Source organism: Festucalex cinctus, chromosome 17, assembly GCF_051991245.1.
Source record: "Festucalex cinctus isolate MCC-2025b chromosome 17, RoL_Fcin_1.0, whole genome shotgun sequence".
In the NCBI taxonomy this organism is placed as follows: Eukaryota; Metazoa; Chordata; class Actinopteri; order Syngnathiformes; family Syngnathidae; genus Festucalex; species Festucalex cinctus.
Window position 1 is genome coordinate 21,013,921 of NC_135427.1, and position 15,690 is coordinate 21,029,610.

The 15,690-nt window shown below is 40.7% G+C and overlaps 1 protein-coding gene and 1 long non-coding RNA gene across 2 annotated transcripts in view; one reads left to right on the plus strand and one right to left on the minus strand.

The window, feature by feature from the left end:
- Nucleotides 1-270: 270 nt before the first annotated feature.
- On the minus strand, nucleotides 271-2,007 carry LOC144004643 (uncharacterized). Its single transcript, XR_013279423.1, has 2 exons — nucleotides 1,479-2,007; nucleotides 271-590 (listed from the first exon to the last, which is right to left on the minus strand). It is a non-coding gene; the product is annotated as an uncharacterized LOC144004643 (long non-coding RNA).
- Nucleotides 2,008-3,531: 1,524 nt separating this feature from the next.
- mkrn2 (makorin, ring finger protein, 2) overlaps nucleotides 3,532-15,690 on the plus strand; it is a 32,156-nt gene continuing 19,997 nt past the window's right edge. Inside the window, exons 1-5 of the mRNA XM_077501995.1 lie at nucleotides 3,532-3,707; nucleotides 5,945-6,073; nucleotides 9,460-9,578; nucleotides 11,263-11,391; nucleotides 15,605-15,690. The exon at nucleotides 15,605-15,690 is cut by the window's right edge and continues 90 nt beyond it. Of these exons, the coding sequence (XP_077358121.1) occupies nucleotides 3,682-3,707; nucleotides 5,945-6,073; nucleotides 9,460-9,578; nucleotides 11,263-11,391; nucleotides 15,605-15,690 (489 nt within the window). The 5' untranslated portion in view covers nucleotides 3,532-3,681. The remainder of the gene's footprint in view (nucleotides 3,708-5,944; nucleotides 6,074-9,459; nucleotides 9,579-11,262; nucleotides 11,392-15,604) is intronic.

The following is a 15,690-nucleotide window of genomic DNA, read 5'->3' on the forward strand; positions in this document are numbered from 1 at the left end:
AAGGTATTCTGTCATGTAAATCACAAGGCTATTGCACAAAAGTAATTAATGTAGATATTAACATTTATTAATTTGTTGTGTTTCTGTTTCAGATTTGCCACTTCTACCAATCTGGGTGTGTTCCGCGCAGGGAGTGGAAGAACATCAGAACCTCTGAATGGTAAATGTAATTATGTTTGCATTACTGTTTGTCAAAAATAAAAACATTAAAAAGAATATATTTGAGCATAAGTTTTTATTCGTGTGGAAAAAAACCCAGAACCACAAAAGTGATATGAAAACAAAAGCATTTATTACTTATGCATTTGGCTTATTTGTGTCCACAAGTCTGTTTTGGACTGCCAGGAAGCCCATTTGGAACTCTCTGTCGTGCCTTTGTTCAACCAGCTCATGTGCCACGTGTTGATCTTCCTTGCGCTCCTCGCTTCTGAGGTCAACTTCCTCCTTGTGCTGCTCGCGTCTGAGTTCAAGGTCCTCCTTGTGCAACTGCATTTCTTCTAAGAACATTGCACTCGTGGACTCCCCCTTCTTTTCATCAAATTGGTGCAGGTATTCCAAAAATAGGTGGTCTCGGTCCCGTGTCCGCTAACCTATAGGGATGTAAATGTACAATGAGTGACAGTAAATACTTTTGATGAGCTTCCAGTTACATGACTTTGAACTTATTGGAACTTGACAAAGGGGCAGGAAACTCTGTTCGAGTGGCGCAGTTTCTGCTTGTGGACGGACCATCCTCGCTTGTACCTTCCTAACGCATCGACTTAAACGGTTTCAACAGATTCGTGCAATGAGTAAGAGTACAGTACAATGATTTAGGTAGGGGTAAAACACGGCACTCACGTTATTGTACTTTCATTTTTCATAGTTACAGAACAGAATATGCCACACTACATTGCCAAATATGGCGGCATGCACTTGAAGCTTTTTTAGGCAATACACACTAGTAAAATTACAGGAATGTAACTTTTTCTTTTTCCCTTTCTCAATGCACCATTATGAGTGAAATGAAAATTGTATATGTGAGTATGAGGATTTATTATTGCGTATGCCTATGAATTTCATGTACATACGTTAATGACAAATGCACGCATGTGTTAAGGTGCAATTGTTTACACAAGCAGGATTACATTTTCTTTTAGTACATTCCAGTAAAAGAAAATGTGTAGTAAATTAATACATTCCAGTAATGTACTTTTTTTTTTTTTTTATGAAATGAGTCAGTAGATATAAAGAATGGGTAGGACTAGACAAGTTTTTAACTTCTTTCTACTCCTTTGAACATGTAAACTATTATGAATGATTGCAATAAGTTTCTTCTTTCTTTTAAAATGTTAACTGCTACTCATTTGTTTATAATGTCCAATAAACAAACAAACACACTGCCTTATTCAACGAAGCAAAATTAATTGTGAGTGGGGTGTTGCTTTAAAAGTTTTAAATGAAGCTTTTGAAGTTATATAAAATGAAATGAAACATACCAGGACTGTTCAGGGAGGCATCATAACGTAAAGGAGGGCACAGAGAAGGTCCAGCTGTAAGTCACAGTACATAACATTATTTTCCAGTTTCCCTAGAACTGTTTGAGTTGTTGTTGTTGTTTTTTTTTGTTTTGTTTTTATGAGTTGTTAGGTGATGAGGCTAACAAGTTAAAACGTTTTAGTTACGTTGAATGCAGAGCTTTGTATTAAGGAAAAAAAACAAAAAAAAACAACGAAGTGGTTGTTTTGCTTTTAACAGTGAATAGTATGCCTAGCTTCCACACGTCCTTTTCACGAAGCTTTTCAATTTCGTCACTGAAAGCAGGGCTATTTCGGCGTTAGCTGCCTACAATACTTTTCGTTTACTAGGTTAATTGATTTAGGAATGATTTCACATTACATGGGCTCGGAGTTGCCCTGGATGCGTGACTTTGCCAAGCTTAAGCTAACATGCTACGCTAACAGTTTAATGCTAGCGCGGTGTAAAAGCCACGTTACGACCAAGCATCGACCTAAATAAATATATATACAAAGATGTGCATGAGGCAATTCTGTCTGACCTTCGTGTGTTAGCAAGGCTGTTGGCAATGAATCCTCGCACACTGCCGTGTCCTTGCACATTGCTTCCAGCATGGTGATTGCAGAGTCCTCCTTTGTACTATTGGTGGTACAACCCATCCGGTGGCCGAGAATGTCGTCCAGTCTTTCATACATTTATTAATTTTGCGGTCATTTCCACTGTGGTTGTTGTGGTCCTTGAGTTTCCTTTAGTCCTGTTGGAGTTTCTTTAGTTTTTCCCTCACCTGCTTTTGTGTGTGTAATGTTAACTCTGCTAGCTTCGCGGTTATTATCGTTTCTTGTTGGACTTTCGAAGTGCCGTTGGGTCTCCTCGTCCCATGTTTGCTCAGGAGAGCCTGTACTTCCTCGTCCGTCCACCTCTCGGTTTTTTAATCCTTCCATTGCCGAAATGTTTGAAGAAAAAGTCGTAGCGCCCGATAGAGTATAGTAAAGAAGAAATGGCGGCTTTACCGCGGGAAAAAAAAAATCATCTAACCAAAACGACACACCTCCTCACCCAGTCAACCAATCATAACACACTAGACAACACGCCCCCACCTTGTGTAGTTCAGGGTACACCCAAATACCCTCCTCAGGCCGAGGAACTTAGGTAGTACCGTTTCGACCCCCCCAGACCCGGAACTGGTTTTGTGTGTGAACGCAAACTTTGGACAAACTCCCCCGGAACATAGGGAAGTTCCTTCATAAGTTCCTGCGGTGTGAAAGCGCCTTTTGGACAAACTCCCCCGGAACATAGGGAAGTTCCTTCATAAGTTCCTGCGGTGTGAAAGCGCCTCATATGGTGTTTCTCTGATTTTGCAATTTAGCATGTCAAAACATTGTAGTACCGTGTTTATGTACTTTTCTTATGACATTTTTACACATCCATCAGTTTGTTTGAAATCAAGACCCAGAAAATGTTTAAGTTGTCCTACATATTTCATCTGAAACCTTTCTGAAAGCATCTCTTTCACTTTTCTCAAAATCTCATCATTGCTAGCCGCAATGATCAAGTCATTATGATTATTATCACCTTCCCGTCCTGTGATTCTTTTCCATAAACACAGTGGTCAGCTGGGTTTTGTGTGAAGCTGTCGTCAGCTAAACAATCATGCAAAATTCTGTTCCAATTTAGATAAAAGAAAAGTGTTCGAGCGCCTCACAGTGGCACAAGCGTAACATTACACATCAACTGAATACATAAACAATAAACCGAGGACATAATTTCTAGACAAAAAGGTTAAACAAAATGAGAGTCTCCCTCTAACAACTGCGCAACTGTAAAAGAGTACTATTTACAAAGTCTACACAGTCATTGCCATCAGCCATCACCCTGCTTGGAATCGCACTCATTCCCGACGGAATTTTCACGTCCACAGTCGAATGAATTTGCCCACAAACAGTATAGTAAACACTCAATTGGTTGGTTTGTTTGGCTGCTCATAAAATAAATTTTAAAAAATGGTTGACGTCCCCCCCGGCTGGAAAGTTTTTTGACGAGTAGGACTAGGAACGTCGTTGCTTGCTACCCGGAAGCATTTGGGCGGAACACCGCTGTCAGTCAAACGGGCACACAAAAGTGGACGTTAGCTAGCTAGCGTAACGGAGCTAGCCTTAGCAAACATTCGGAAGCTCCGTAGGGAAGATGAGCACCAAACAAGTCACCTGCCGGTAAGTCCGAGCGAGCAACTGTCTGCTTGTCCGTCTGCGTATTGCACGCTTGTCTGCGAGTGTGTTATGCGAGTGTTTTTTTGTTGTTGTTTTTTTAGCCTCCTGCTAATGTTTTTAGCTGTTGTCTTCGTGAGGCGTGCTACATTTATCTTACACGTTTAGTCAATCGGCGTCCTGGCTGGCGTCATATCACCGCTTATTCGAATAGCGGCGTATAACCCCCCCCCCCCCCCCCCCCCCCAAAAAAAAAAACCCAAAACAAATCTAATACTGTATAATAATTCCAAGTTCCAATGCCGTGACGTCACTAACATGCGCCAGCGTCACTCCAAATCACCGAGATCAATCAAAAGATACTGTACTTGTTTGTATCAATTGGGTATTATGATCAGTTGTTGTTTAAATGATCGTATTCGTGTGACGTGTGGAGATTCTGCTGTGTGTGGGGCCATCCCTCCTCTCTGATGTGCGTACAGTATTCTTCTCAAAAGCCAGAATGGGCTGGGTAGCCACAAAACTGATTGTCTAGCTCCAATACATTCAAATGCAGGGCAGGCGTGTTTACTGTTTATCTAGTCGTCCTGTAAAAAAACAATAAGTGTCGTGTTGTTGGGCAAAGGATTCAAGCGACACGTCGTGGAGCAACTAGGTCGCATTTATTTTTCATCTGCGTCTCTCAACATCACCAGCAAGCCAGTACACGAACACAATTGCACTTCCGGTTAGGCCTTTCAAACTAAAACATCGCTTACTTAAACAGATTACACCACAGGAACCATATTACAGAACAACTACATTACTTTACGTTATTCCACATTGGACTGAATGAGGAACCGTATAATGCTATTTTTAGACCGCAAGGCCACGTGACTTCAGCAGCTTAAACCCGGAAGGAGGTCAAGAAAGAAGCTCGCTCACTGACGAGCCGTGCAAATAGTTCATGTTTTGTTCTCGTTTATCTACGGAAAAACAGCATGCCGAATAAACGTAGCTGTTATGGAACTTGCAGAAACCACTCCAGACACCACAACCGTCCGGATATGAAGGATGTGTTCTTTATTCGATTTATATGTAGGGCCTTTTGTGAATTAAGGAAACGGGTTTATAAGCGGGAAGGATATAATAATGGAAAGAATTGAGGTTTAGCGAGTGGTTGTGCCCAAGATACACACGCTACACACATACACAAAAAAAGCAGTAAAAATGTAACCCCAACAACTACCGTAAGACAACCAGATATGACAAACGGAGCATATGGTCGTAAAGGAAGGATAGCTTTTGGAAACTGGAGAATGTCAGTGTCAGTTGCGTAGGGCGAGAAAAAAACAACTTTACTTTTGGATTAAGGTCGTCTCTTTTCCTCGTTTTTTTCAGCCCTCTACACGCAAGTCATCTCTTCAATTTAACATTAGTATATGCTTCAATGTCGATACCAGTGAACTTAGAAGCAGGGATATCATTCTTTGAAAGAATTAGTAGATTTAGAGCCGTAGAAATCTCACTAGTAGACCGTTTAGCATGACTAGCCCGCCGAGTTTGACCTCCTCGCTAGACTTATGAATATTAAGTGTGGTGACGTGTATCGTGCGGTTCCACAATTAATATTTTCGTGCATACCATGGTTATTATTATTATGGCTATTCCCAAATGAATATATGATTATGAGAAATATCTTTTAAATTGATCCATAAATTCTGTCCAGCTATAAGTTGTACAAGTAAGACATTTTTAAAAAGCAATTTTTGTGAACTGTAGCTTTTGTGATGAGTGTCCTGAAATTGTTGTTTCATTTGTTTTGGTACTGTCTGTTATCTACTGTTATTGGAAAATAATTCTTATTATTTATTATTACATCGATTACTATTCACTAGTCAAAATATCACATTCACTGTTGTCAATTCCTCAGCTGTGCTTTAAGTGACTTTTAATTAAAAACGAATTCGGACTAAAGGCTTTGAAAACAATGACGCTTTGCACACATAACCTTTTTCTTTTTGCTTTTATTTTCTATCTACTTTTATTTTTTTCCCTTTGTGTTTGTCATCTCCAGTTTTTCCTTTCAAAATTGAACAACAGAAAACAAGCATTTAGCTGAACTTCCATCATGTGCTTATTGAACACAAGTTGGGATCTGAAAATACTTCTTGACTTGCTGTGAAAAGTTTTGGAGTGCATGAATGCAATTTGAGGGCAATGTTGAGTAAGATTTGCTGTTGCTTTTGTGCCCGCCGCCGCAGGTACTTCCTGCACGGTGTGTGCCGGGAGGGCAGCCGCTGCATGTTCTCGCACGACCCGTCCAGCAGCAAGCCTTCCACCATCTGCAAGTTCTACCAGAGGGGAGTGTGCGCCTACGGGGAACGATGCAGGTCAGCGCAAACCACATATCGTCAACATGTTTTCATATCATTGATAATTTCAAGTTTTCGTCATATTTTTCGTCATGAATTTTTTATTTTTATTTTTTTTTAAGTGAAAAAAAAACTAAAATAGAAGCCATGCATTGGGACGATAACGAAAACGACACAGTGAGGAAAATTCACACAATCCAAGCAGAAGGAATGAAACGCCGGTGGGAGAAAAGAATTGCTCAGTGCAGCTTTAAGATTCATCTCAACCAATTGTTAACTTTTTTTTTTTTTTTTTAATTTAGGTCAAAACTAAGTTATATTATTGTCAGTTCATCTTTTATTGAAACAATAAATGAAGACACACACTTGTATTAAATGTGTCTTGCGTGTTATATAGTTACAAATAGGTGTGTTCTCATCAAGGGTATTTTAGTGAACTAAAACTAACGAAAAAAATAAAATTAAAATAATCCATCCATCCATCTTCTTCCGCTTATCCGAGGTCGGGTCGCGGGGGCAGCAGCTTTAGGAGGGAAACCCAGACTTTCCTCTCCCCAGCCACTTCAACCAGCTCCACCGGCGGGATTCCAAGGCATTCCTAGGCCAGCCGAGAGACATAGTCGCTCCAGCGTGTCCTGGGTCGTCCCCGGGGCCTCCAACCGGTGGGACATGCCCGGAACACCTCCCCAGGGAGGCGTCCAGGAGGCATCCGAACCAGATGCCCGAGCCACCTCAGCTGGCTCCTCTCAATGCGGAGGAGCAGCGGCTCCCTCCCGGATCACCGAGCTTCTCACCCTATCTCTAAGGGAGAGCCCTGCGTAGGAAACTCATTTCGTCCGCTTGTATCCGGGATCTTGTTCTTTCGGTCACGACCCACAGCTCGTGACCATAGGTGATGGTCGGAACGTAGATCGACCCGTAAATCGAGAGCTTCGCCTTTTGGCTCAGCTTTCTTCACCACGACGAACCGATACAGAGTCCGCATCACTGCAGACGCTGCACCGATCCGCCTGTCAATCTCTCGCTCCATCCTACCCTCACTCGTGAACAAGACCCCAAGATACTTGAACTCCTCCACTTGGGGCAGGATCTCATCCCCGACACGGAGAGGACACGCCACCCTTTTCCGACTGAGGGCCATGGTCTCGGATTTGGAGGTGCTGATCTTCATCCCAACCGCTTCACACTCGGCTGCGAACCGCTCCGCTCGGATTCAGGAGGAGCAAAATAAAAATTAAAAAAACAATTTAGTTATCCATCCATCCAGCCATCCATCCATCCATCCATCATCTGCCGCTTATCCGGGGTCGGGTCGCGGTGGCAGCAGCTTTAGCAGGCTTCCCTATCCCCGGCCACTTCAACCAGCTCCTCCGGCGTTATCCCTAGGCGTTCCCAGGCCAGCCGAGAGACATAGTCTCTCCAGCGTGTCCTGGGTCATCCCCGGGGCCTCTGGCCGGTGGGACATGCCCGGAACAATTCTCCAGCGAAGCGTCCAGGAGGCATCCGAACAGGATGCCCGAGCCACCTCAGCTGGCTCCTCTCAACGCGGAGGAGCAGTGGCTTGACTCTGAGAACCCCCCTCGGATGACCGAGCTTCTCACCCTATCTTTAAGGGCGAGCCCGGACACGCTGCGAAGGAAACTCATTTCGGCAGGCTTGTATCCGGGATCTTGTTCTTTCCTGTCACGACCCACAGCTCGTGGCCATAGGTGAGGGTAGGGACGTAGATCGACTGGAAAATCGAGAGCTTTGCCTTTCGACTCAGCTCTTTCTTCACCACAACGGACCGATACAGAGTCTGCATCACTGCAGACGTTGCACCAATCTGCCTGTCGATCTCCCGCTCCATCCTGCCCTCACTCATGAACAAGACCCCAAGATACTTGAACTCCTCCACTTGGGGCAGGATCTCATCCCCGACCCGAAGACGGCACTCCACCCTTTTCCTACTGAGGACCATAGTCTCGGATTTGGAGGTGCTCATTTTCTTCCCAACCGCTTCACACTCGGCTGCGAACCGCTCCAGTGAGAGTTGGAGGTCACGGCTTGATGAAGCCAACAACACCACATCATCTGCAAAAAGCAGAGATGCGATGCTGAGGCCACCAAACTGAACCCCCTCTACACCTCGGCTGCACCCCAAGAGATTCTGTCCATAAAAGTTATGAACAGAATCGTTGATCAAGGGTAACCTTGGCGGAGTTCTACCCTCACCGGAAACGGATTCAACTTACTAGGGGTGGGAATCTCTGACATGAGGCCGATTCGATATGTATCTCGATACACAGGTTGCGATTCGATTGAAAAACGATTATCTTTCAGAACAGAACGGTTCGATGCGGTTCGATTAAGTTTGGGAACGATACGATTTTCGATTCGATACGATTCATTTCAATATTCAAAACTTATAGTGACATAAAATGCTTTTTAATTAAAAAAAAAAAAAACAAAAGCAAAAAAAAAAACTAACTGAAACTAGATTTTATGTTTACAAAAGTAATTAAAACTAACTATAATAATAGCAAAAATGTCCTTCGTTTTCATCTTTGGTAATTAATGTCATGCATGAGCCTTTGTGAATGATTATAAGTGTGATTTTAGTAGATTTAGTTTAATATTAATCGGAAAAAAGACCTTTGAAATTGTGTCACACACAATTGATGTCATCTAGCAGCAGCCAATAGAAAAGCACCTTCAGATGACGTCGCTCCCGTGCTGTTTTTCAAATATTGCGCACAAGTAATACACTTAAAAAAACAAATAAACAAAAAAAAACTAATATGGAAACTAAACTAAAACTTAGCATTTATTAAATAACTAAAACTAATAAAAACTAACGGAACCACTCTGAAATCTAATTAAAACTAACTACATAAAAAATAAAAAATAAATTCCAAACGAAGTCAAAACTAACTAAAATGAAAAATTCCACAACTATTATAACCCCGGTTATAATTTTCTGTATAAAAGTTGAAATATATGCTGAAGGAAAATATCGACTAAACTGTCGACTAAAGTTGCCCTTTATTTTTGTCAACTAAAATTGGGTTCAAACTAGAATATAATCACATGACTAAATTATGACCCAAACTTTAATTAATTTTAGTCAAAAGACCATAACTAAAAACAAAATTCAACTTTCTTGTCAAAATCAACACTGTTTGACATTGAATAAAAGTGATGGCTGGCTTCTCGTCGTCGTGCATCAAAACACAGAAACAACGTTCACTGGCCATATAACCTGCAAACTCAGGAAAGACCTGCACCAATCGCAGGTGCGTCTCAATTGTCGCTCTTCTTGCCACACGAAAAACGATTGCTCAAGTCGGGAAAACGAGGTCCGTGTGTTTGTTCCTTCCTGAAACGCGTGTGCGAGCTGGTAACGTGACCGTCCACATTTGCAGATACGACCACATCAAACCATCCTACAGAGGAGGGGGTGGAGCCTCTGAGAACAAGGCGGGTTCCGGAGGCGGAGCTTCAGTCAGACCTGACACCAGGAAGCCAATGAGAGACGGCCAAGGTCAACAGGACACGCACGCACATGACTAGACATGGGCCGATAAATTCGATTGTGACGTGAGCAAAAATCTGGCACCGTTCCAATGACACATTTCTCAAGTGGAGAATATTTGGACAAAATACTTTTTTTTTTTTTTTTTTTTTTCCAACTGGAAAATATTTGCTGCATTCAAAGGGATACTTGATTCATTGAGCCATTTTCTGCAGTAAAACGGTCATATTTTGTCTAATTAATGTGGTAACATTATTTTTCATGAACAATGAATACCTTTCAAAAGTAATTTTTCTAGTTGCTGTCGACTGATGATGACATCACCTGTGCTGAGGAAGTAGGTAATGACCAATCAAACGCAGAAAACAGGTGAGCCGTTGTTCGTTATCGACTTCCTCAGCACAGTCGACAGCAACAGGAAAAAATACTTTTTAAAGGTATTAATTGTACATGAAAAATAATGAAGTTATCTAATTAATTCTGGACAAAATATGAACTTTTAACTGATGGAAATTGTTCAATGAGTCAAGTGTCCCCTTTAAGAAACGTCGTGTACTATGTTAAGTTTTAATAAATCACTGTTAACAATCTTCTTCTGTTTGAATTCTTCCTATTAAGTCAGTGTCCTGACACTCATGAGCTATTTTTAGAACGTGGTTGTCCTCGTGGCTAACTCGTACCACCGACATCTTTATTTATTTATTTATTTATTTATTTATTTATTTATTTAATTAATTAATTAACTCATGGCAATGCACATTAAAGAGATACTTGACCCATTAAACCATTTTAAGCAAGAAAAAGTTAATATTTTGTCCTGAATTAATTTGATAACTTCATTATTTTTCATGTACAATTAATACCTTTAAAAAGTATTTTTCCCTGTTGCCGTCGACTGTGCTGAAGAAGTTGGAAACGACCATTCATGGCTCACCTGTTTTCTGGGTTTGGTTAGAAAACTGAGACATGATTGGTTGTTATCTACTTCCTCACCACAGGTGATGTTATCATCAGTCGACAGTAAATATTAAAATGACATTTTAAGGGTATTAATTGTACATGAAAAATAATGAAGTTAACACAATTATAGACAAAATATGAACCTTTTACTGCTGAAATGGCTCAATGAGTCAAGTATCCCTTTTAAAAAGTAATTTTTCCACTTGCCGTCGACTGTTGATGACATCACCTGTGCTGAGGAAGTAGGTAATGACCAATCATGGCTCACCTGTTTTCTGGGTCTGGTTAGCAAACTGAGCCATGATTGGTTATTACCGACTTCCTCAGCACAGGTGATGTTATCAGTTGACAGCAAGTAGAAAAATTACTCTTTAATAAAGGCATTAATTGTACATGAAAAATAATGAAGTTATCAAGTTAATTCTGGACAAAATATGAACTTTTTACTACTGAAAATTAGTCAAGTATCCCTTTAAGCAGCAAAAGGTGCTCTTGGGTCTTGATCCCTCGATCCTCCTCCGTGCGTAACTGCTCACCCCTCCCCTCTCCATTCGCCAAGGAACGTGACAGGGGCTAATTAACTTGAATGAGGCGGCGGCTTTACTCTACCCCTCAGCCCGTTACCGGCGGCCATCTTGGTGGCGGTTATCGGTCCATGCCTAACGGCGACAGGCAAACACAACAGTAATATGACGCGACCACGTTGAAAGATGGAATGACGTGTGTGACTCAGTGAGGCAGCTTGACGGCGTGTTCGGCGGCCCGGCGGTGGTCACCCCGAGCGCCGAGGTCCCCGGCGCGTCTCCGCACTCGTACGTGGACGCCATCAGGACAGGCCTGGAAGCCTCGGCGCCAGAACAAGGTGGGACGGATGCCGCTTGGCTGCGACCACTGATATATATATATATATATATATATATATATATATATATATATATATATATATATATATATATATATATATATATATTAGGGGTGTGAATTGCCTAGTACCTGACGATTCGATTCGTATCACGATTCACAGGTCACGATTCGATTCGATACCGATTAATCCCGATACGAATTTATAAGTCGATTGTTGCGATTTTTTTTCATTCAATTTTAGAAAATACTAATCAGTAAGCTTGTAGAGTGTAAGATTTATATGAAAATGTATTATTTATTTATCTGAAATTTCAGTCTTATAGAGGTTGTAATCTGTTTCATGTTTGAACAGCATTAAAATAAAATATTAAGGCTTAATGTTCCGTTCATATAACATTCTTCCATGCTCAAGGTGTGAATCCTTAAAAAAAAAAAAAAAAAAAAATCGATTCTGCCGATTATTGAATCGATTCGAGAATCGCGCGATATAGTATCGCGATATATCGCCGAATCTATTTTTTTTAACACCCCTTATATATAATACAGATATAATATAATATATATATATATATATATATATATATATATATATATATATATATATATATATATATATATATATATATATATATATATATATTAATATAATATAATTTAATATTCCGTATTTTTCGGATTATACGTCGCTCCGGATTATAAATCGCACCAGCCAAAAAATGCATAATTAAGAAGGAAAAAAACATATATAAGTCGCACTGAAGTACAAGTCACATTTTTGGGGGAAATGTATTTGATAAAATCCAACACCAAAAACATAGATGTCATCTTGAAAGGCAATTTAAAATAAAAATAAAATCGAGAACAACAGGCTGAATAAGTGTACGGTATACTAACGTTACATGACTGACAAGCCTGGTAATGTTAGTAACGACGTAACATATTAAGAGTTTGTAGCGAGCAGTGACGGGAGTCGGAGTCGGAGTGTTGAAGCACGGAGCGAAAGGCTGGCGTTTTATTGACATCAGCTTCTGAGGTCTTAACAGCAACTCCCCACTCAGCTAGAAGCTAACAGGCGAACTCCCCTTTTCCACATAACAAAACCTTCCCACCTGGAACTCTCCCTTCGTCCCAACGTTCCGTGGGTGAATTATGTTCCCATTACTATAAGTTATTCATATCTCTAGCATAAAGATTCATGCTAACAGGTTTACCAAAACTATCAGTTTCACTCCAAATCACTATATCCAATGAAATCTTCATCCTCGGTGTCACTTTTAAACAACTCCCCCAACTCGGGAGGTAGACGATGCGCCGCTTCCTCTTCTACTGGCAATATTGAAATTATCAACACAGGCCTAGAGCGCCCTCTTGCTGTTTAGTGTGAAAATAACGTGAAATTATATAATAATGTGTTAATAATTTCACACATAAATCGCACCAGAGTATAAGTCGCACCCCCGGCCAAACTATGAAAAAAACCTGCGACTTATAATCTGAAAAATACGCTAATATAATATAATATAAACTGGATAGCAGATAGGCTAAGACTTATGAGGTCACGAGACCACCATATTCCTCCTCCCAAGAAATGTTTCTTGCCATACTCAACTCAAAGTAGCGCTTTAAAACAGCCTGAGCTGTCACAAAGCGCGTTACAGAAGCACAAAAAACAACCATAACATAACAAAAACATTTACACCAATACAATACAATCACAACAAATCAACTTTCTTCCATTCCTACATGTGCTTTGATGTTTGAAGCAGTTCTAGATGAAAGAGGACAGAATCGGTCTCCTTTCAGCAGTTGATCAAAGACGTGATCTTAACTCTTTTTACTGCCAGACGTTATCAAAGAAAAACTTTGATTTGACAGAGGCTTTGATCATTGACGAAAAGAGATACAATGCTTCCATCTGCTGGCCATAGATTAGAGTGTTTTAGATTCCACAACCCATTGACCAGGCAGCGCTGCACTTAGATGTTGCTAAATTGTTGACGTTATTTAACGTTTATGGCAATATACGCCGTGATTTTACTGATCGTTATTAAATGTTTTTGCCGGTCAAAAAGTTAACATGCATGATGTCACACACGTTTGCTCGAAGCTAAGTTTGCTTATAAGCTAGCTCATAAACAAGCAGCTGCTGCGCTCGTGTTGAACACCATACACACAAAAAGAACTGTCCAATTTTCCAGTCTCATCCAACTGCCTTTCCTCCAAGAGCTGAACCTCCATCTAGTCCATGCCCCGCGCACACCACCGCACTTAGCGGCGACGTTCGCATCCTCAGCTGCACCGCCATCCATCTTAGCTCACCAGCGTAGACTGTCCAGTAGCGGCGGCTTCTCCTGCGAGCAGAAAGGGGCTGTGAGAAATGCTGCCTGTTTCCTGGCGCAAAAAACACAAGCGACCCGCAGGTGCCTGGTGGGGCAGTCGGATAGCGCCGACATTCCCCCATCAGAAACCGTGCTGGTGCAGGCATGCCGCAACAGCCGGGCAGCGACACTGTCCCTCGAGGAATAACACGGCCATAACGCAGAGAAAAGTGTAGTCCAAAACACCGTCCATCCAGCTTACCATACACCATCCGATGCGTTTACAGGATTGAAATTGGAGAACATTTGAGACAGTACTTAGTAGAAACAGCATGATTTATGGTGTTTTAAATTTGTTAAACATAAACAAGAGGACTTCAGACCTTTTACAACTTTCCTTAAATACATGTAGAATTGATTTATTTAGTACAGGAGGAAACTTATATTTATTTTTATTAAAGAATTATAACTGCAATTCAACAAATTATTTTTCACAAATTATTACAGCATTATTATTTTTTATCTGTTAAAAATAGTGAGCACCTCGGCACAAACCCAGCCTTATACTAACTGCTTACAAGCTGTATATGTCTCATCTGTACGTATAGTGCCTAGTTTATACTAGGAGTGTGACGATAAATCGATATCGCAATAAATTGTGATACTTTGTCTCCCAATAGATTATCGATAAGTCTATGCAAGTATCACAATATTTGTAGTTAACTCATTTGCTCCCAATAACGTGTAAATACGTTTTTTATGTTCTAAGTGTCCCAAAGACGTATTTGTTTTTTTGTTTTTGTTTTTTGTTTTTTTTTATGCGAGAGCATACAGAAGGCTTTGATGCAGCCTCTCAACTGCAAAGAACGGTTGCAGAAATGGTAGTTATTACATAAACGGCCAGCAGGTGGCAGCAGCCAACAGCAGATCAACCAGGGCCATGTCGAAAAAAAGCTCAATTACTTACAATTTTGAATAGATTTGTGAAAACTGATGAAACTTAGCTCTCTTCTAATGCTAATTGCTGCAAAACGGAAACAGATAGAAACATACTTTTTTTTTCTGACGGAAGAAGAGACTTTAATCTTTCTTTTGATAGGTTCCATGCTTTTATAGCAATAGAACACAATATTCTGTGGGCCTTGCAAAATCAGTCAAAATCCAGTAAAACAGCCGGGAGCGAACTGGACTGCTTCTGTGAAAATGGCTGGGAGTGAATGAGTTAATAACCAGCCACTTTTACGGCTCCATTCTTCAGGATTTATTGAGCATTTACTTGGTGGGCCACCAGGGGGAGCGCGTAATAAGACTGGCGGGGAAATGGGCGCAAGTCTTAAGGCGAAGAAGACTCATGAGCTTAATTTCTTTTATTATTATTATTATTATTATTATTATATATGTATATATATTTGTATTTTATTATTATTATTATTTTTATTTTATTTATTATTTTATTTTTATTTATGTTTTATATATGTAATGTATATTATGTTTGTTTTTATTATTTATTCAAATTAATTTATTGTATTTATTTATTATTATTATTATTGTTATTTTTATTTTATGATTAGTTTTAGCGTATATTATCGGGGATTTATTACCTGAACAATATATCGATAATCGTGGTATCGTCATATCGTGAGATGATCGTTATCGTGAGCCTTGTATCGCATCGTATCGTATCATATTGTATCGTGAGGTGGCCAGAGGTTCTCACCCCTAGGCGATATAGTCTGCTCGTGAGGTGGGAGTAACAAGATGGCCGCCCTGTGACTTCAACGGCTTGCATTGGCGTGTATGGCCTATCGGCTATCGAGTCAGTGGCAGCTACTTCTCAAATTGCATCCAAATAAACGGGTGGTTGTCATCGCCGCCGGTGGTGGGCGAGCGTAGCTCCTCCCCAGATGGGCGGAGCCTACCAGGACTTTAACCAGCTGTGTCCGTACGCCGCCGCTGGCCGCTGCTTCTACGAGGACGGC